The sequence below is a fragment of the Parus major genome, chromosome 8 (genome assembly GCF_001522545.3).
Source record: "Parus major isolate Abel chromosome 8, Parus_major1.1, whole genome shotgun sequence".
NCBI lineage: Eukaryota > Metazoa > Chordata > Aves > Passeriformes > Paridae > Parus > Parus major.
This window is the reverse complement of record NC_031777.1, coordinates 1,094,352-1,116,096: the sequence shown is the minus strand read 5'-3', so window position 1 is coordinate 1,116,096 and position 21,745 is coordinate 1,094,352. Positions and strand designations below refer to the sequence as shown.

Sequence of the window (21,745 nt, the reverse complement as noted above, 5' to 3'; positions counted from 1 at the left end):
GTATGATGGTTAGTATGTCACTGAAGTGAAAAATACAGATTTTAGAGTGTTTAATACATGGAGTAAAGTTGGAAAAAAAAGGTGTGGTTCTTAGCTCTCCTTCTTCTTTCTTCTCCATGATTCTGCAGTTTATAAGAGCACAAAGAGTGATGGGTTGAAAGTTTTAGTTACGTAAGTAGATATAGAAAACTTATTTATTAATATATAAAAACAATACACATGTCTATTGTTAATTGGGTAAAAATGGATATAAAGATAAAACAGCCGCGTGGTTTGGGGCCATTTTGTGCCATCAGAGCCAAAGTGAGACAGGTTATAGTGACTTGAACTTGTGCAGAAAGTCTGGAGAGGCCTGCCAAGTCTTTGATAACATCCTAATAAACACAAGAAACAAGATCCTAATGAACTTTAGAGTTTTCTTCTGACCTGGAGAACTGGGATAAACAGAGCTCCCCGTGAAGGAGCTCAGCTCAGAAGAGACCGAGAAATCCATTTCAAGAAGTGCAGCATCAAGCAGCAAAAAAAGTTTCAGCTTTCAGTTATCTATTTTATTTTTATTTTAGGCTTCAGATTCTGGGGTGGTGTTAAAACCTGGGGTGAAAAAAGCACAACTCCGTCAGTGTGCGGCTGAAGGATGAGACTCAGCCAGCTTTAAGGTTAAAAAAGGAGCAGAGGATGCACCGAGGGAAGGCACAGCCAGTCTGGAGCCTGTGTCAGTGCTGATCTCCAGCAGGGGCAGTAGCACAGTTCTCAGCTTAGGATGCCTGAATAGTTAATATTTAATTTAATTTAATATTTAATATATTGAATATTTAAGTTGGTCCTGCTTTGGCTGCTCCTCCTGCACGTGAACGACTCGGAGCAGCACAGCCATGGCAGAGCTCTCCCCTCTCCTCAGCCCAGTAAAGACTCACAGATACACTTCATTTCAAGCCTGGTGACAATTCCTGGCCTTGCAGGAGCAGGGGTTAACTGGTGCAGTCTGGATTTACAAGTGCTGGAGCGGGCAGGCCGCGTGCCACGCGCTGCAGCTGCCTGCAAAAAGAGCTCATTTTCCCCTTTCTTCTCCATTGGTGCCACACAAGTCCTGGGAATGGTTAAATCTCCTTCCAGGACAAGGTAAACAAAGGGTATCTGCCCAATAAACCCCTGTCTCTGTTGGCCTGGGGAAGGAAAAAGAAAAGCTCTTGCCAAGCAGAGGGACGGGAACGTTTTCCAGCTCACCGAGCAGGCTCCAGGTTCGTGGCAGGAAAACCTGGCTCAGACTGACCTCTCTGGAGCCCCCTTTGAGGGGCAGAGATTGTTTCTGGACTGGGAGAACCCCTGTCTCATTTTCCAGGTTAACTAAAGCTAGCCCTGCTGCAGTGCAGGCAGCCAGCGATGGCCTTTCCCTTCGCCAGGCGTGCGCGCTCTCCCGCGTGGACACGGCATTCATCCCAAGCAAACACCAGCAAGGATTCCCAGCTCTGAGCTTTTCCTTTTCCGGAGCCAGAGTGGAAAAAACTTCTTTTTCCTGAGGAGTTTGGTGGCAAAGCTCTTCCCTGCTCTCGAGGAGGTGGGAATGATGCAGGGACAGGGAAGGGAGGCTGAGTTGTGCAGGATCAGGAGGTGATGGAGCTCCCAAACCTCTGCGTTGTTGACCTCAGTCTATCCCAGCTGACCATCCAGCCTGGAGGAATGGGATACTCTTCTCCTACTCCTCCTTAACCTAATGAGCTGTGGGGCTAACGAGCTTGGGGGTGTCTTTGCAGCCCACTTAGAGCTTAGCAGCCATCAGCTTAGCGAGGCCCTTGCAGAAACCAGCTCGCTGCGTGCCAAGCCTGGCTGAACTCGGCAGTGAGCTGGAGAGAGGGATCCCACCAATCCCAAACCAAGCAGCAGCCTCCTGAGAAAGGGGCAGGAAGAGCTGAATTCCCAATCCCCCCGCCGAACCGGCAGCTCGTGCCGAGCATTGTAGCCGAGCGTGTTTGCAGCGTTTTTATGGGGCATAATCTGTTGTCATCAAAGCCCGTGGCGAATTCCGTACTTTGTGCAGCTGACGCTAAATAGGTCTTTTGAAGGTTGTAATTTCTCGTTTAAGTGATGCCAGTTGCAAATACTTTGCGTTGAGGAATAACCCCTTAGTGCCAAATAAAATACAGTGGAAGTCTGTGGCGTGTTTTTCAGCGTATTGTTAGTTACAGCCCTCCTGACAGAGCACATTCTATGCTGAAGATAAATGCTTGGGAGCCTCTTGCCAATTTATGTCCGAAAGGGCTTTTCTTGGATGTCCTCCTCGCTGTGGAAAATGCTTTTCTGTTTTTCCAGCAAACATTTAATGAGCTGTGCTTAAAAGAAAAAGAGGGCCTATTTCAGGAGCAGCCCATCATGCTTTAGTTCTCTCCCAGCCACTTTGGGGTTCTTTGGGTGCTCTTTGTTACTCCACACCGCACGGCAGTGGTCCTTGTGTAACATTTTGCATGTTCTAGGACCTGTGTGGGGGATGTTTCAGTCCACCCAGCACCACTCTGGCGTGTCCCCCGTGCCTGGGGTGGAAGGACATTTGTGGCTGACCCATACCAGAACATCCAGGCTCTGTCCAGCTGTTGGCACATCAGGACACTGATGGATTCCCATGCTGGAATTCAATTTCTGTGACCCCAGAGGAGCCTGGAGAGTTGGTGTGAGTGGCTGGGGGTGTGGAGGATGTGCCCACAGACATCTGGGCTAGTGGTGGCCCGTGGCCAGGAGCCTCACAGCTGCTCACTGGTTCCAGCTCAGCTTGTCCAGCACTTGGCTGGGCCCTGGGGCTGGCCAGACAGGGCATTCAGCCCTGCTCCCCTGCTCTGGGAGATGTGTGGAGAGCTGCATGAGGAAGAGGGAGAAGGAGGAGGTGTCCCTGACAGGGAACCACCTGCACCCTTGCTGAGAGGTTGGCAGAGATTTCCTAAGTGAAGCTGAAGACTCCTGAGGTTTCTGTGAGCAGCCAGGAGCAGCTGAGCTTTCTTTCCTAGGGATGAGGTGGTTTCAGAAGTCTCCTTGAGGGATGCTGCTGGTGAAGCAGAGAGAAAACCCATCCCATGGATTCTTCTGTGTGAATCTAATTCCAGGTGTGGGGTTGTGGGTCAGCAGGTCAGCGAGGCTGAGGGAGATCTGCACTGCAGCAGTGGGTGATCTGAGGCTCTGTGCCCTGCTGGCACTGGCAGTGGCTGGGAAATGGCACTGCAGGACTCCCAAACACAGCAGCTATCTTTTGTGCCTGCAGCTGAAATCAAACAGCTGCTCTATGTACCTTTATACCACACTGAAAGCGGTTTTGTTACCTGCTGTTACCTTATTTTCTGTGCTGTGAAGGCCAACAGCAGGAATGTAATGCCAGTGCATCCCACTTGGGATTTATTTGGAGGTGATTTGCTTTTTGTCTGCACCCCTCTAAGCACAGGGCTGCTGGATGAGTTATGAGCAAAGACACGGTCGACTGTCCACCTCTACTCCAGGGCCATATGGAATTTTCTTGTGCTTTTTGACCTTCACTAGCCCTGGCACACGTCCCTCTAGCTTGCTTTGGGGACCTCTGACAATGAAAAAATCTGTGTAAATCACACTAATCACCCCTCCAGTCCTGAATCTGGTGGAAGGTAATTTGATTATTTCAGCGTGGCTTTGATGTGAATAGGTTTAAATCTCCAATTCCATACATTGTTGAATGTGGTCCTGAGGCTAGGCTCTCTCTAAATATTCTCAAGCATTGTTTTTCCAGTGAAAAACATCACTTAGCTCCCAAAAGTTTTGCTGAGTAGTACTTTTATTATTCGGAGAACATCTTTTCCTACATTTCCATTGCAATTCATACTCCCATAGCAGTGTTTCTTGGCTTAAAAATACTTTGTACTCAATTTATTTTATTTTTACTTTAATTGTTAGCAAAAAAAAAGCTAATGAAATAATAAATTATTTTACCAGAGGTTTGATAAAGAAAATCATAAGATGTGTATGTGGAGAAATCTGTTTAAAAACTTCTCCCTTAAACATAATGGCATTTCTGGACATGAGTAACACTAGGAAGTTTGAAAAAATGCCCATGCTAACAGGCTGGGGGACAGGAATTTGCTGTATTTGACAGGCTGGATATGAGAAGGATGCAGCACTGCAAATTCGACAGCACAGCCTTGCCAATGTGTCTAGACAGCCCATCTCTATGGGGGAGAGAAAAGCTTATTTCTTGGAGCTGCTCCAGTGAGACCAGACCACTTCTGGTCTCCTTTATCCATGGAGACTTTCCATCCAGGCTTTGGGTTTGTGCTGAGCTGGCTCAGCCCTCGCTGCCTGGTGGCTGAAGATCCACGTGAGCTGATTTGGATGAGCCATCCAACCTTTTGCTGGTCTTGGGATATTCCTGTGTTAGGTGAGGACGTGGCTGGTCTGGCAGTGGGTGTGATTCACTGAGCCCTTGAAAAGGTTTAAATTGTGTTAAGTTTTGCTAGAGCAGCTGTCTGCTAACCCTGCACCAGACCAAAAGCAGTGTTTTGTGACCAAGATATCCCACGTTTCTGCACAGGTCCCCTAAATTGTCTGATCCTCCAGGTTAGAGTATCTGACATTTCAGGCAGAGTAAGGGCAGGAATAAACAGATATCCTATAATATATTCATCACCTGGAGGCAAAAATTATGACTCCATATTAAGGATTGTCATTTCCAGCATATCCCTTGTGTGCCTCAATTCACAGGAACTCTCATAATCATTATTTCTCCTCCTCTGCTGGGAGTTGTGCTTTTCCAACTGCGGTGAACTCTGGAAAGACAGGGCTTTTTGATTTCAGATTTCTGGATGATTGTTCGACTCTGGCGAGGAACCATTCAAAACACATTCCAAAATATTCATCATTCCAGCAGGCTAAGAAACATAAGATGAAGCAATTTATCAGCTAATGTGAAATGCATTCGCCGTCCAGAAGAGGCGAAGGATGGAGGTGGGTCTGAGCCTGCTTTTCCCTTTGCATCCTGCAGAGCTGGGGCGTGGAGCATCCTGGTCTGTCCCATCTGCCTTCCTGTTTTGCTGGATGTCCCTGGGTCCAACAAAAATCTCCCAGACACCAGCAGCAGCCTCATCCCATCTCCTTGTCCCTTCTCCTTAGAAGAGCGGGTTTTCACAGAGCTGGGACGGAGAATGTTGGTTTGAAACGGCCCTACGTGCTCGGATCCCTTTGCCTCCTGCAGCAGCTGTTCAGGTGCTTTATCCCTAACTCAAGGAGGGTGCTCCTGGTTGGGATGCTCAGCCCTTGCAAAAAGCAGGTGGGCTGGATGCTGAGAGCCAGGCTCAGGTTATGTTATTTCTGGACCTTGGATGCCATCGTTTTTCCAGTTGTGATCAAGAGGGACCCATAAAATCCATTAGCGGTAAAAGAAATGGATTTCTAAGCGAAGCTTTGCAGCGGCTCCAGTTCGGTTTGCTCGGGAAGGGGTGGTGATGATCCAATTTCCTTGAAACACATTTGTTCTTGGATGCTAATGAAAGGGGAGCACAGCCCTTGGAGAGCTCATTCCCGTGTTCTCGCCGGGCCGTGGCGCCCTGTGGTCCTGGCACAGCCATTCTGTGCCATGCAGTTTGCAGTCCTGGATATTCCAGGAACACACAGATGAAATATCCATTGGGAGAAGTGTTCCTGCCTGCCCTAGGAGCCAGCTGGCATGTGCATCCCGCTGGTCATCATCAGTCTGTTTGCGCGGGTCCCGCGTACCAAAAAAAGCCGTCCAAGTGAATTTCCAGATCCGCCTGGGATGGCTGTTGGATAATGGCACTTCTCAGCAGCACGCTGGGGACCTGGATGTGCAGAGACATTCATGGAGCCACTCAGCTTGAGTCAGCTTTTCCCCGTGAGAGGAGCTTGCTGGGGAGCATTTGCAGACTCTGGAAGTCTGGAAGCGAGCCAGCTGAAATGCCAAGTGGTTCATCTGCAATGGATGTATGGGCTGGGAAAAAATCCCCCCCAAAGCAGCTCTTCTCTCTCTTGACAAAAACCCTTTATTTTTTCTTCTCCCACCCCCTTTATATTTTTACACCAGTCATCTTGTTGCAAAAATACCTGATTTTCCTTACATGAAGCCTTTTCTAGCTAAAGTTCCTAAGGATTTTTTGCCCCTTTTTCTAAAGGCAAGAAAAAATTAATTAAAAGCGGTGTTGCCCGGAGTTCAGGTGGGCATGCAGTGCCAGATCTTCACTTCATGGCTTCTACCTGTTCATGATTCGTGGCAAGCTGTAGGGGATCACTTCTGTCCATGAAGAGAAGGAAAATCCAACAGGGGAGCAGGTGGAAATAACGCCGTGTGCCTTTTGCATAACGTGGAGCTCACTCCAGGGGGATATGAGTGTGGAAAATAAATTAGTAAGCTGTCCTAATTGCAGTGGTGTCTTTGAGGCAGCTTTTGGGGTGTATCCAGGGGGATGTGGATGTTTGCCTTCCTGACACTTCAGTCTGCTCCTGCCTGGAAAGTGTTAATGGCACGGTCAAGTTCAGGGAGTTAAGAGGACGCTCGGAGCTGATGTGCTGGTTTGGAGACACCTCTTGTGCATAGAAGGGGACAGTGTCCCACAGCTTGGCTTTTTGAGTGTGTGGAGAAGGGAAGGGAAAGGGTGCTGGGCAGGAGAGGAGAAAATTTTATTATGTTTGTTTTTTTCTGGGATGAGCTGGGGCAGGGAGGGGATCCAGAGAGGCGCCTTTGGGAGTGTGAAGATACCGATGGGGCAGGGCAGAGGGTGGGAAGTTTGATCTGTGCTGAATCAAAGCCATTCCTAAGATGAAACATCAGGACAGGAAGGGGAGCTGATGGGAAGAGGTGTTGGATGTCCATCCCCTGATGCAAAACTGTGGACTCACACGGTGCCAGAGCTGAGGCCAGCAGTGACAGAGGGGCTGTGGGGCTGAGTGACTCTCAGGAAGGTCTGGAGGTGGCACTGGTGCCGTGCTGGGACATTGGGGGTGTGACAGTGGTGGGGTTTGGCTGCTGCTGCTGCTCATTTCTGCTCCTCTGTCACGGGTCCTGCGGTGTGGGGCTGATCTAAAGAGGGACAGGGGGGAATTTGGCCCCCTCAGATCCCGTCCCCTCTCGAGCCTGCTCAATCCACACTGCTGGATCTCCGCCACGGCCTGGTGGTTTGGTCTCTTTGTCAGTTACAAACTGCAGCCTCACAGAACATGATTTGCCGCTGGCAGGCTTTTAAATACATGTGTTTGCTTTTGATTATGTGTGTTGTTTTTTTGGGGTGTGTTTTTTGGGGGTTTTTTGGGTTTTTTTTTTTTAAATTAATTTTCCAAGGATCAATGTGGTAATGCATATAAAAATTACAATATGTAAAACAAAGTATAAAGGCATACAAGGAATTCCAAACACATAACATACTGTGCCTTGGAGCTTATGAGATCCATACAGTGCTTATTGTATTATGGGAACGCTCTGACCCCGAGACCCGTCGGAAAGGCTCGTTAGAAGAGCAGGACTGAGCCATGTGCCTTATGGGCTGTAGGATGCCCAGAAGGAAAACCCTAGTGAATAAAAAAGCAAAACTGTTGCAGCAGAGCTCAGACTGGTCTGTGGGATGTAGGGGGACTTTCCATGGCTTTGTACCAATTTCTGGAGGAGGATGTAAACTTCTGCCCCCGCAAATGTTGTTCTCCCAATAATTAACATTTAATGTTAAATCTTCCCAGGGAGACTCTCTGGATTTCCATGGGATCATGATTACTCTTTTTTTTTTTTCCCCCTAAAATGTAATTTCTTCTGTCAGCTCCAGCAAGTGGGAACTCTGACACATCTAGGGAGGGCTCACATCTTAGCTGCCGTAACTGCCCATGTGCTCCACAGGTTGCCACCAGATGAGAGGCAGAGCACCAGAGCTGAAAACACCCTGGAAAGGAGTTCTGGCTTACATCTGCCTTAGCACAGGGCTCTTGGCTTCTCGTGCTGCCCTGTCTGTGAATCAGGAGCAGGGCAGGTTGGGGTTTTAATGGGACCCAATCCCTGCAGACCCACAAAAGCTCAGAGCACAGGGAAAGCCTCTGCACTCAAGTGCCCAGTGCCTGGTGAGTTTGGGTGAAGACTTTGTGTGCTGGAGACTATTTTCAGGAGCTTGGAGGTGTCTGTAGACTCTCCAGCTGGAAGGTGACAACCCCAAGACCTCATTGCAGGTGGTAAGGTCCCTCTGCCCAAGCCACACACGAGGGTTTCATCCTTCACATCGGTGATGCTGTGGCTGTACAGGACCTCAGCAGGTCCTGGCAGGCAGAGCCAAGTGCGACAGGAGAGCCAGGGCAGGGCTTTATCCACGCAGCAGCCGTTCACAGCTCTGTAATGATCTGTAATTGTTTGTGTGCAGGCAGCTAAAAATCACCCTGATAGGTTCCACATTGCAGACACTTCGGAGAGGAGCTGCCACAACCCCGTGGGTAACACTAAAAATATTCATGTTTTTCTGTTTAATATTAAAACTCAGTGTTGGTATGAAAAATTTGGTGCCGCCTTTCTGAAGCTTCGTGCTCATGCACAGAACAACTTATTATTTATGTGCAAAACTTGAACCTGACTGCGAGATAATCACAAGAGATGGCTCTTAAAGGAAATAGAGCATCTGTTTCTTTGTTATGTTCTTTTTTTCTCTGGGTTCCTGGGGCTCTTAACAAGGCTGGAACTTGGGATACTTGAATTTTCTGTGTAATTGAAATAATTTAAACATTAAGATAGTGCAGAAAAAGAAACCGAAACAAATAAACAGCAGAGGTTAGGAAAAAAGCTCAGCTGGTGTTGTGTAACGAGAGGAAAATGATGGTTCAAAACTCTCTATAGTCTGACCTGTAGTCACAGATAAAAACTGTGTGGATTTTGTATGCTCCCATTCCTCTGCTTGGAGCCTTGTTTTTGCTTTGATTAAACCTTCTGGGTCTGGGGTTTGGGTTTGGATTTATTATTTTTTTTATGGTGCCAAGCAGCTTTATTGACAAAGCTGCCCTGCACACAAAGCCTTGCGATGTTTTGGAGGGATGTAATGAATCGAAAGCAAAGCAGAGCGTGAGTAAACCTGGACTGGGAGTGTGTGATGGGCTATAAACTGGATGGCTGATGTTGGGGAGAGGAGCCTGTCCAGAGCTGGGGGAACACCCAGAAATATTTCTGTTTAAGTTTCATGAGAATTGAGTTTAAGCCAAATAAAAAGCCCCATTCCTTTCCCTTCTGTTCTCCCTTTTCCTTTCTTTCTCCGCCGATCTGAAAGAAACTTTCTCTGGTTTGTGGCATTTTTTGTATTCTAAGAGTTTTGAGTTGTTGCTTTTTTAAGTTATAGTTTATTATTTTTTTCACTGTGAGACCATTAGTCTTGCTTGTTCTTAAATCTGTGCTCAAACATGAGCTTCTTGTTTTGAAGGTGATAAAATGCGATTCCTTATTTTCCTCCCAGAATCCTTCCTCAGTTTACAGTTTCTATAACTGATGTGACAAATCTTTCCTGCCTTACTATACATTATACTGTGGTTAAGTGTCTCTGTCCCTCCCTTAATTAAATCCAATTGTTTACTTTCGATTCAGATCCAATTAATGAACTATAATAGCTGGTTCTGGGCTTAATAGAACTGGTCAAAACTTTTCCGAACTGCCCACACAATGTAAATCCCATCTGGAAATTAGCTTTTGTTCTGACCTGGAATGAATGAAAGTATGCACAAGCATTCCTGCAAACTGGAAATCTAAAATGTGTTGTGGTTGCAATTATTGATGAAAAAAAAAATACCAATCTTGAAACTTCTACATAGGCTTTTAGTTCTCACTGTGTTTTGTTTGTTTTTAATGCAAGTGTGGATCTGCCTCGCTGCAAGAGGGAAAAAGAATAAGATGTTTCATGCTGGATCATTTAGGAGCACTTGAAAACGCTTTGGTGCACTTGTGTATGACACCAGGACTTGCATGTTATGGGGGAATGTAGAAACAACACAGGAAAACGCAAATGTGGAAACAGGAAACGCGGTCCCCCAGCCCAGCATGGAAGGTTGGGGTCTGGCAATGAAATTCCCAGATTTTCCAGCATTGGATTCCTGAGAGGAGAACATTTCAATCTCTCAGTGAGGCACATTTCCAAGCTGCTCAGCTTTTGAGAACACTGCATGTAATACAATTTTTCTGATTAGAAGAGCGTTGACGAAAGACTTCTGACCTACCTAAGAAGCTTTGGAGCTGTTTTCCTCTCCGTTTCTGCTGACTCCAGTCACCAGTGCTGTCAGCACTGTTTAGGAACACCATTTTTCAGTGCTCAGCGTTGTTTCCTGATAAAGAAATAATGTCAGAGAAGAAGAAACACCCTGCTGACACGCTGGAGGCAGCTGGGGAGTGCAGTGACATTTACAGGCAGGGTTTAGGTGTGTGCAGTCCCTCATCAGCAGTTTGTAACCAGGCAAGACAAAAGGATTCTCCATCCCCGTGCTGCCCTGGATTAATATCCTGTTAATTATTATTTTTCTTCCCCCTGCTACCCAATCAACTCCTGCAGACATTTGGGATCTCGCGCTGTTCCAGAGATCCCAGAATTCCAATCCTCCCTTGTTGTGCCTCGCTGTCACCTCCATGCAGCTCTGTCCTGGAAAAAGGGGGTGCCTCACATCCCTGCTCCGTGCCAGCCCGGTCTGGGGGTGCTTTAGCCAGCGGTGACCCAGCCATGAGTCACCCAGCACGGACACTTTCCGTCCCTGGGCCCGGCTATTTTTGGGCTCAGTAATTATGAGGTGAGCTGTGAATCACCGGCGTCTCGCTTTACGCCGGGAGGAAACCAGGCAAATTGTGTTAACGTGCTTGGCAGGGGGAATTCTTGTTCTGCGGTGTTTTATAAGACTTTGGCCCTTCTTCTTGCTCCCCAGAGGGATGTGCTCACCCTTCCTCATGTGTAGCTGTCACACAGGATCCAGCCAGACGGGCTCGTGTTCCCTCCAGCCAGGTGTTGTCTTCTGGGCAGAAACTGAGGCTTCAGAGGCCTGCGTGGGATTCTGAAAGGGTCCCAAAGGCTTTCATTGATTTGTTCTTACTCAGGGTTTAGATTAGAAAATAGCTTGAAATGGGTAACTCCAGAGGAGGCCGTGTTGTCTTTGGCCTCTCCAGCAGCTGGTCTCGCAATGTTTGTGGCATTTGGAGGGACTCCTGTGCCCTGAGGCTCGTTTGCTGTGTGTTGTGTGGTGCACAGCAGCACAGCCATGTCGAAATTCGCCAGCAGAGCCAGGGGGAAATAGCTGACCCCTTTTGAGAAGGGTTTGATGATGAGTCAAGAGAGGGACATGCAGGGTTTTTCTCCTTTTTTATAGGGGATGGACCCTTTGATGGTGTTAAACCCCCCAGGAGGGAGAAATGTGTGCAGGGGGTTCTGCAGTTAAATCCCATCCCTCTGCTGCACTGCCCTGCTTCCCCCAACCTGAGCTGATAGATCCACCTGTGGCCCAGCTTTAATTCCTACGTGCCTTTGTTTTTCTTGCACATTCCTGCCTCTGCCAGTCCCTTCCCAGCTCAGCTTTACCACTCAGCCCACCTGTTAAAAGTGGTCTCCAAACACTTCCTCTCAAGGGTGTGTTTTTGCACCCAGGAGTCCCCAGGCTGGAGAGAAGCCTTCTGGGGCTCATCAGGCTGTTGGAGGAGAATTGAGGCACTGTAAACCTGAAAGGAATTTGAAAACCCTACTTTAATTTAAGAGGAATGTCCTTTTGTTCCCAAATGGATGGGCCTTGCTCCAGAGGTGTTCAGGTGCAGTAACTGGTACCAGATGGGCTGCGGGAAGCAGCACAAACAGGTGGTGAGGACAACAACTGCAGACTTGAATTTCCTTGTCAGCCCTTCCCTGTGCCTTCCATACCCCCTGGAGAAGAGGGGGATAAGGGGAGCTGTCATATTTGTGCATGGCAAAAGGAGGGAGCGTTGAGGGGGCCTTCACCATCTGTGCAAAGCAGGTCAAGCCCTGGCACTCTCAGTGGTGACACTGTCACTGGGCCAAGGTGTGCACTGACAAACTTAGAATCTGATTTTTTTTGATGAATTTTGATGGCTTCAGGGATTGATACACTTTGATGCTGACATGAATATTGGCTCAGACGCCCACCCCCCAGGGTAACGTGGATTTTTTTGGTGGCACCCCAACACATACTGGCGAGATCCAGATGCATTGATTAATTTCTGAGTAGATGCAAACCAGGTACAAAGCGATATGTGTTGTTCTGGGTGATTGTTCAATACCTTGCTGGGCTCAGCAAGGCGAGAAGGATGCTGCAGAGGGCACAACTGCTCCTCACTAAGTGTCCAACATGCTCTTATGTCTGGGAATCTGGGAATTTCATTATGCCCAGAGAGCTGCATTACATCCCAGTAAGACCAATCCTTGGAAATTCGAAGCCAAGGGAACAGGGTTTTTTGATTCTTTGCCGTCAGAAAAGATTTCTGGGGTTGTCAGGAGTGGGGAGATGGATTTTGGGCTTCTTTGCTGCTTTTTGGAGATAAGGAAGCTGAGACCTGGGGTAGCTTGAGAGAGCTCGTTTAAATCTTACATGGTGGAATTGAAAAATAAATGCTTGGGGTCAGTGCCCTCTCCACCTCCTCTCCATGTGGGGACTAACACAGCGTGGTTAACATGTGGGGTTGGAATTGTGCAAGCCCCTTCCTAAGCCCTTTCCCTCTGGAATCCATGGAGATCGTTCACCCCGTGGCCACGGGCTGGTAGCTTTCTCACTTTTAACATCCCCAATTGTCTCTCCTAGATGATCAGCTGAACTCAGAAGAGAAGAAGAAAAGAAAGCAGAGGAGGAACAGGACTACCTTCAACAGCAGCCAGCTGCAGGCACTAGAGAGGGTGTTTGAGAGGACACACTACCCCGATGCCTTTGTACGGGAAGACCTTGCACGCAGAGTCAACCTCACTGAAGCCAGAGTTCAGGTAATCCCACAGCTTCCCCCCTCCCCTGGGGGATCACCAGGCCACTCCAGCGAGGCAGCAGAAATCCTTGAGGCCTGTGTGGCACACGAGGATCACCAGGCTCCTGGCTCACTGCAGCACCATGCCTTGAGGGAGAGTGCCAGGCCCGATCTGCGGCCTGCCCGGTCAGATGTGTCCGTACGGCTTGTTCGAGGCCCAGATGCTGGATGCTCAGGCTGCTCATGTTGTCTTGAGCTCTCAGCTTGCAGGCCTGCACCTTCTGAGGGCCAAAGCAGGCTCATGTTGTCTTGAGCTCTCAGCTGGCTGGCCTGCACCTTCTGAGGGCCAAATCAGGCGGTGGAACGGGGTGGGTTGTACAGCACTGCCAGGCCTCACTGCCATCCGCACAGGACACCCGTGTCCCTCAGCCAGAGCAGGCACGAGGGTTATCTCATCCTAAGGGTTCCCTGGGAAGCAGCCAGCGTCCACAGAGCCTGCAGGGCACAGGGGATGGGGCGGGTGTCACAGCAGAGCCGGCTGTGAGGGTTGGTGGCTCTGTGCTCTCCCCGCTCCAGGTGTGGTTCCAGAACCGGAGAGCCAAGTTCCGCCGGAACGAGAGGGCCATGCTGGCCAGCAAGAACGCCTCTCTGCTCAAATCCTACTCAGGGGACGTGACGGCCGTGGAGCAGCCCATAGTACCTCGCCCCGCTCCGAGACCCACCGACTATCTCTCCTGGGGGACTGCCTCGCCCTACAGGTGAGCGAGTAACCCCGCTGGGCCATCCCAAAAGTGACCCTTGGCCAGCTCTGATGTACCCACACAGGACAGCTGTAGCACACAGCAGTCTGACCATCACACTGGTTTTCCTCAGCTCTTCCCACCCCGTCTCACTGCTGGTTTTGCAGTGTGGTCCCAGCTCGGCATTGTTGTTTTTAATGGGGGTCTCTCTTTGCAATTCTGGAAATTTCCAGAGAGGCTCAGGTAGAAATACATGGAAGCAGAAGGTTTTCCCTAGTTTATAGCAAGGAGGAAACCTTTCTGTGGGACGCAGATCCAGGGGAGGTGAGGTCAGAGCACTCAGGGAGGCTCAGCCATCACACAGTGGCCAGAAGAGGGAGTTCCGTGGCTGTCCCGTGGCAGTCACTGCTTGGGGTGCCAGGAAAAGCTGGGAACTCACTTCATCCATGAGGAGCAGTGCTCTCAGTTTCTATTCAGGTGAGCAGTTTCTATTGCCTGAGCACAAGCGTGTGTGTGAAGGCCACGCCTGCATTAAGGGCCAGGTGACAGACTGGTGTTCAGTGTCCACCTCCCGTGGTCAGTGCTGCTCAAGGGATGACAGGAAAGGAGCCAGGGATGTGGCAAGCCCAGTCTCAGAGGATCTGGGATCAGAGGATCTGGGATGTCCATGCACATCACAGGCCTCCCTGTCCTCTCTGTGCCGTTCCTGGCTCTGCAGGAGCTGGGTGTGGACTCAAGATCCACAGGATGTGTTGGTTTCTGGGAGCCAGCTGGCTCACAGGCAGTTAAAAAGGAGGTTGGCGGGTGGTTTTTAGCACAGTGGCTTCATTGTTGGTCAGGACCATGAAGCCTTTGGCTGGATTTCTTCCTGTTCATCTGGCCTGGTCACTGCCAGTTTCCCACTGCCTTCCAGGAGCCACAGCACGCACAGGACCTCTCTTACCCGGCCACCTTGACCCTCTTTCTGCTCCCAGCAGTGTTTGCACAGTAAGAGCTGCAAACACATGCTCTTCCTGTTGCTTCAGTTCTGTGGGGTCCTCCTCATCCACCCTGTATCTCCAGAAGAGTCATAGATCCACCCACTCCAAACATGGAAAAGGATGCTGTTGGTGGCCACCAGCTTTGTTTTAGAAATGGCCCTTATCCTTTGGATTTTTTCTGAGGACTGCTCTTTGTCAAAATCCCTCTTTTGGGGGTTCAGGCTTTCTCCCTGGTGCAGCAGTCTCAGAGGTGAGACCAGCAAAGGGAAGTGACTTCCTACCCCACCCCAGTGAGACTGCACTGGTCACAGTTCCAGATCCCTGCTGAATGCTCATTTCTGCCTCTCACACTTTGGAAAAGAGCTCATCCCTCCCGAGATGTTCTTTACCCAGGGGCTTCATAATCTCTGCTAGGAGAAGACCCTGGGAAGGGCTGTCTGAGGTCACTTGCAGCCCCTGGGATGTGCTGATGAGAACAGGGCAGAAGGGACAGCCTCAGGGATGGGTTTTCAGCCCCTCAGGTCCAGGCTGTGCCAATCCACGATGCATCTTCCCCTTACCTGAAGCCAAGATGTTTCAGCAAAGACATTTGCAGCTCACACATCAGAGCAGGCTGGAGTGCCACCCTCCCACTGGAAGAGGAGCAGAGCAGCTGCTTTCCACTCTGTGGGATGCACAGGCTCCCCAGGCACTCCATGCTCCCCAGGTTTTCAAATCCTACTGATCACATCTTGGCAACCCCATTCATCTGAAAGGGCTGGGCTGTTGCAGCCTCATGAAAGCTTTGCAGTGAGTAAGGTCATTAAAATGTTGGACCCTTGGTGAAATAATACTGAAACCCTCCATCCATGTGGAGTGTTTGCATGGCCCTCTGCCCCCTCCCCATCTTCCCAGCAGTGCTGTACCAGCCCCTGATTAACAGCCACTCCTGGAGCTGCGTGCCCAGGGCTGGTTTTACTCTTAGATCCAGGAAAAGTTTTCAATCCTTGTGTTTATTCTCCAAATACATTCAGCCACAGGTCAGCCAAAGCTATTTGCAGATCTCTGTGGCACAGAGAGCCAAGTAGATGCTATTATTTTTTTTTAAGTTGAAAAAATGTTTTTCTTAGGCATTTTTTAGCATAGGTTCCTAGAAAAACAAGACTGGCAGCCCACACTTCCACTCCAGCAACCTTTGACTCCATGGGCCACTGAAAACCTTATTTGAAAGAAGGATTTTAGGCCTCAGAAACACGATGCTCCTCAGTGTTTCATGAAAGCAGACAGCTGAGTGGAAGAAGGAGATTTTTCTCTGCCTGAATGGGGTGGAGGGAGGGGGCAACAGGGTGACTTCAACCCTTATTAGAGCCTGGAGAGTCTCTGGAGCAATCCTCAAGATATTCTGGTGTTTGGACACAGCCTTCCTGTGGAATAACTTGCTGAAAGAAAGCACTTCTGAAGATTTTTAGTTTAGCAGGGATTTCACGTGGCATCAGTAAGTGAAATCATCTTCCCCACACCTCTGGGGAGCTGGGAGCCAGAGGCTCCCAGGAGTTTCAGCCCAGACTTGGCCAGCAACCTGGTTTTGGATGAGGACAGTTTACACCCCTGACTGAAAACTCCCCTTGAAGGTCTCTAAATTTCTTCCAGCTCAAAAACGTGGGAGAGATGCACCCTGGGGAAACAGATGGGCCTGGGGGTTTAAGTAGCCACCACCTTTACATCTTGTGGGGCTTTGGGAAGGCAGGCAGCACTTGACTTCTCCCATTGCTGCTGACCTAGGGGTGAGGAGAGCAGCCATGGAGGCATGGAGAGGGAGCTGAGGGGATGCAGCTGGTGGAGAAGAGCTCCAGAAACACATCTCCACATGCTCTGGGTGCTGGTGAAACACAGATATTCAGAAACACACCTCCACATGTTCTGGATGCTGATGAAACACAGATATTCCCTGCTCTGGATCTCCTGCAGACTGAGGATTCACACAGCACTGGGTGGCAAATGAACTCCTGGGAGGTCAGAAATGCCAGCAGAACCTTGGGGTGAGCAGGCACAGCTCCAGCCTGGATCTGTGCAGCAGGTGCCCATGTCCCTGCAGGGAGATTTGCTGTTGCAAAGGCATTTCCAGTTGTGGAGGTCAATGCTGGAAGGATTTTTATTTTTTATTTAAAAAAAAAAATACAGAAAAAGGCAAAAAACCCAACCCTTCTTGGTTTTTTTTGGTCTGTGGATGGTGCAGAGCATTTCCCAGAGCCTCAGCTGTGAGCCACCCGAGCAAGCAGATGGAAAAGGTCAGCAGCAGAGCTGAGCTGGCCTCCAGCACAGCATTTGGGGTTTCCTCCTGAACACTCTCTCTTAAATGGGCACCTCTTGTTCATGTGGTGATTTTGACCTGTAAAGAAATGCAGCAGGTCAAATATTATGCTGGGTTTTGGGGAGTTGGCAGTGGAGGGAGCTGCTTTTCACAGAAACCCATGGGACACATGGATTAAACAAGTTTTCCAGTGGTCTGGAGAGCAGCTTTGCAGATTTTTTTGGTAGGATAAGAAAGGAGTCTGAGATCTTTGTTCAGCCTCTGCTGTCAGAAGTGATGTTTTTCATGAATAAAGTTGTGGTTTGAAGGGAGAAAAAGTGGTTTATGTTTGGGTTTTTTTTCCTTCAGCCTTTAGGACATGCTCTTTATAATCAGCTGAAATTTTGAGGGGGGAGAAAAAAATGTGGAAATTCTCATTCCAAATGGCTGAAACCAGAAAACATCACAATTGTTGAGACTTTTTTTCCCAGAGTGTTTCTTTAATGTAACATGTGTTTCAGAAGTGACGTGATTTCACAGGCTGTAAAACCAGCAATTGGTCTCATCAAAAAGACATTGCTTCCAGTGGGAATACTTTTAAGGACAATGGTCTAACTGGCAAGCTGACCTCATTGCAAACCTTTTTTTTGGTTAGAAAACAGGAGGTGGAAATTTTTCCTGTTGACTTCAAGCAGCTTTGGTGCTGGGTGAGTGAGCAGGGGAAAAACGTTAAATAAAGGGGTGTTAAATAAAGGGCAGTGGTAACTCCCTGCTGACAGCAGGAGTGCACCCCACTGGTGTGGAAAAAAAACAGGGTCTAGGCTCTTCTGGTGATTTCTGCTGTGGTTTGGAGGTCATGTCTGATGTGATGTTTGTCTTTCCATCCCTCAGTGCCATGGCCACCTACTCTGCCACGTGTACCAACACCAGCCCGGCACAGGGCATGAACATGGCCAACAGTATTGCCAACCTGAGACTGAAGGCAAAGGAATATAGTTTACAGAGGAATCAGGTGCCCACAGTCAATTAACAACTGCAGGCAGCTGCTTTTGCAGAAGGAGAAGACACAACAGCACCCGTCCTGCTTCGCAGCTTGTGCTGAAAGGAAAAATGAAAAATAAAATAAAAAAAAGAAAGAAAAAGAGAACAACAACAAAAAAAAACAATAAAAAGAAAAGAGAAAAAAAAAAAGAATTAAAAAAAAAAAGCCAACCCTCACCCAGAACTGAACACAGGGAGCAAACAGAACCTGTGAGAGATGAGGTTCCTCCTTCCTTTTTGGGATAATGCCACCGTTTTGTTTTTTTTCTTGTTATCGTCGGGTTTATTGCTTCTGCTCAATATACTACGAGCTTCTTCAGTAAAGGACAGTCTCACCCTTGCTGGTTTCCATTTTTGTATGGGACTGCAAAAAGAAACCTCTGCCAATCTCAGCCCCTGGACGAGTCCCACCACCACATGCTGAGATGCAAAGCTTGCTCATCTCCCCGCTGCCCCAGCTCACCCTAGAAGAAGAATTTGTTTGGTCACCAATTCCCATGATATCCACCCAATCCCTCCAGTCCCTTGTGCCACAGAGGCAGCACATTCCTATCAGTCTGTGAGAAGCCCATTTAATGCAACAAGATGGATTCCTGCTGTCTGAGTTGCCTGGAAAACCTCCTTGGGCTCTGCAGAGCTCCATTGTTTTGTTGAGTATTCCCAGCACTGCTGCCTGGAAAAGCCAAAGAAGAGAGAAAAGCCAACGTGGGTGTGTGAGCAGGGGGAGTGTAGCAGGGGGATCTCTCTGTAGTTCAAGAACAGGACTGTCAGGACACTCCTTTCTATGCCTTACAGTTTGTGCCACAGGGAAAGGCGTTGTCCAGATGCATTTGTTTTATATATACTGTATATATTTATATATATAAATACATGCAAGCTTGGTTGGTGTTTTTTATTAAACAAAATAAAATCCATTGAAAACGTTCAGGATGTTTGTGCTGCATCCAGGTGGAGCTGTGCATTGAAATTCCAGCCACAGCCTTGTCAGAGCTCTTCCCTGCAGCCTTGGGCAGCACTGGGAAAGGATGAAAATGCTCATGCCCTCCCATGAGAAAGCCCAAAGAAGTGGTGCTGGAGGGAGCCACACTCTTTTGCAGATTTTCCCCCATGGGGCAGCTCCACAGAACACAGCAAGGATCTCCTCTGCAGTCAGACTGCTTCATGTGGCTCTTGGGAACATGCAGGGGTATCCCCAGGGAAAAAAAATAAAGTCTCTCTGAGCGAGCACAGGTGATGTCTCAGCAGAGAGCATCCCACTAAAGATCCCATAACACTGCCCAGTAAGGCTTCTCCTGTAACCTCAGCCATTTTCCCTGCCTGTTTTCCTCCCTCTGGGCTCTGGAGACCTAATTAGGACCCAATTTATCTGTCTCCACGAAGAGTAGAGGAGATGCAGCCCAAAGGGCATTTCTTCCCCACAAGCATCCTGAGGAAATTAGGATCTTTCTCATTGCCTGCCTCTCACATTTTGGGGGAGGAGGGGGTTGATTTATGACAAACAGCACTTGTGTCCAAGCTGAGATGGGCTTTGCCATGGAATAGCCCCACTGAAGGCAGCAGAGCTACTCCATGCTCCAGGCTGGACCATGATGGGAGGAGAATGAAGCTCAGTCATGAGAAATACTTCTGGTAGAGTGGCTTAGATCCCCATCCTGGTGATTGCTGCAGAGACACCCTGAGCATATGTAGATGTCTGACAGTGGGCTTTGACAGTCTAAAACAGCATGTTGCAGGAAATGAGGAATAAATCTCTTTTAAGTGTAGGTGAAAATTAAACTGGCAGAGGATGAATGGAAATCCAGCCAAAATATTTGAGCTAGCACAAGAGAAAAAAGCCCCAAATCCAAAGTGGAGTAAGTTGTGCCTGTGATTGTATGCACTGCTGCTGGATTTATTTTTTTTTTTTCTCCCTGTGTGGGTATTTTTAAAGGGTGAAAAACACCCAGTTGTGATCAAGACAAAAAGCTGAAAATGGCAGAACACCAGGGAGAGGGAGGCAGGGCGAGTACTTTACTTAAAGAAATCCATCATGTTCTGTTTGATCACTCTTTTTTGGCCACCTGCAGTCTGGAGAACCTAACGTGTGTAAACCAAAATATTTCTGTCCTGCACAGTGTGGGGCCAGCTCCTAGAGCCAAGTGATCACGTTGGAAATCTCAGGCTGCACTTGGAAACTCACTCCTGCTTCCTGTGCCTACACAAACACACAAACTATGGGAGAATGTGGTCAGAAAGGACCCAGTGCCTTTGAGTAACATCACTCAGAGGTTGAGCTGCTTGTTGAGTACCTTAAGCTGCTGCTCTCCACTCTCCTTGCCTTGCTGCCCTCCTCCACGAGCCACCACCATCCCAGCAGTGATGAATTCCCCAGCCTTCACCCTGGAGTTTCAGCTCTTCCCTTCAGCATCTCACTGGTCTGGGGCTTTCCCCCATTCTTTGCTCAGCTTTTCTGCAGTAGAAAAACCACCCTGAGCAGCTTTTGCTGTTGTTTGCTGTGTAGGGACACCACTTTCTGAGGTTTCCCAGGGGCAGTTCAGGGAGCATGAAGCTCCTGGTGCCTCATTGCCCAGGTGTGGACCGAGATCTCCATCCCCACACTGTGATTTTCACATGAAGGGGTTCACAAATGCCTGTGCCAGCCCTTTCTCAGCCTCCTCACTTTATTTGAATTGTCTGGCATGGGGCTGCTCCTGCAGGAAGGCTGTGGAAGCTTCTGCACCTCCAGTTTGAGCTGGGTCTTGCCTTGGGTCGGGCTGCTTGGTCAGGGATGCCAGCACAGCTGACTGGGCACTTGTCAGTTCAGATAAGAGCTTTACATCCCCTTTGGTGACCCAATATTGCTTTTTTTACATGGATTTTTTAACCAGAGTCCAGCTGGATGAACAGACAGCTTTCAGTGTTTGTTTCTTAGCTGCTGATGACCTCAGCCAAAAGACAGCGACTTCTTGTCCATCAAGCCAAAGTGAAATTTTAGAATTCCATATGTTTAATCTGTATTTTATTAAAACATGTAAATATATGTGCAAAACAAGAGCTTTATCCTCAGAGAGGGGAGTTCTCCAGGGTTTCAGTAGATTCTCTGGGAAGTTGCCATGGTTACCACGGTTATCATTAAGTTTGGGTACCATTCAGGGGAGGAGATGTGTCTTAAGGCGCTTTCCTTCTGCCTATTCTGTATGAGCACTGTTTTCTCAGGCTCCCCCTTTCTCAACAGAGAAATGAGTGACTGGTTCCCTCAAAGTGGGAATTTTCTGCATGACAGGGATGGATGATTGACGAGGCTGTCGGAGCCTGACGCGTGAAGCCACGGGATTTCCAGACGGAATTGTGTCCTGGAAATGATCTCTCGCTTTGTGATGTAAAATGTACAGTGTTTGCACTAGAATAGAAATGATCATTTTCAATAAAAAGGGGGAAGAGACTCCCCAAGTCCTTTCTGTAAGCTGCCACATCTGTGTCACGTGTTGCTGCCCTGAGGTGTCCTACAGCGTTGGCTGGGGCTGGGAACTCTCTGGAGCCTTGCAGGAGGGAGCAGGAGCCCGTGGAGCTGGGCTTGGGGTCAGGCAGCTGCAAGTTCAGCAGCAGGGTAAGGCAGGAAACATCCACAAAGCCTTCTGGGGAGATGGTGTTCAGGAAGAGTGGAGATGCTCCCATGGCTTCGTCCCCAGCTCCCTACACCCCACTGAGCTGGTGAGACACCAGGTGGGGCTGAGAAGGGGAACAGAGAGGTCTCCCTTCAGAGAAGGGAGGTGAGGGAGGGATGGACATCCCCCTGGGGCTGCTGGGGATGGGGGACCAGCAGGGAAGGAGGAGA

The 21,745-nt window shown here is 48.8% G+C and overlaps 1 protein-coding gene across 1 annotated transcript in view; it reads left to right on the top strand.

The window, feature by feature from the left end:
* The window catches only part of PRRX1 (paired related homeobox 1), a 38,289-nt gene extending 16,916 nt beyond the window's left edge, over positions 1–21,373 (top strand). Inside the window, exons 2-4 of the mRNA XM_015636574.3 lie at positions 12,748–12,923; positions 13,478–13,659; positions 17,782–21,373. Of these exons, the coding sequence (XP_015492060.1) occupies positions 12,748–12,923; positions 13,478–13,659; positions 17,782–17,920 (497 nt within the window). The 3' untranslated portion in view covers positions 17,921–21,373. The remainder of the gene's footprint in view (positions 1–12,747; positions 12,924–13,477; positions 13,660–17,781) is intronic.
* The last annotated feature ends 372 nt before the right edge of the window (positions 21,374–21,745 follow it).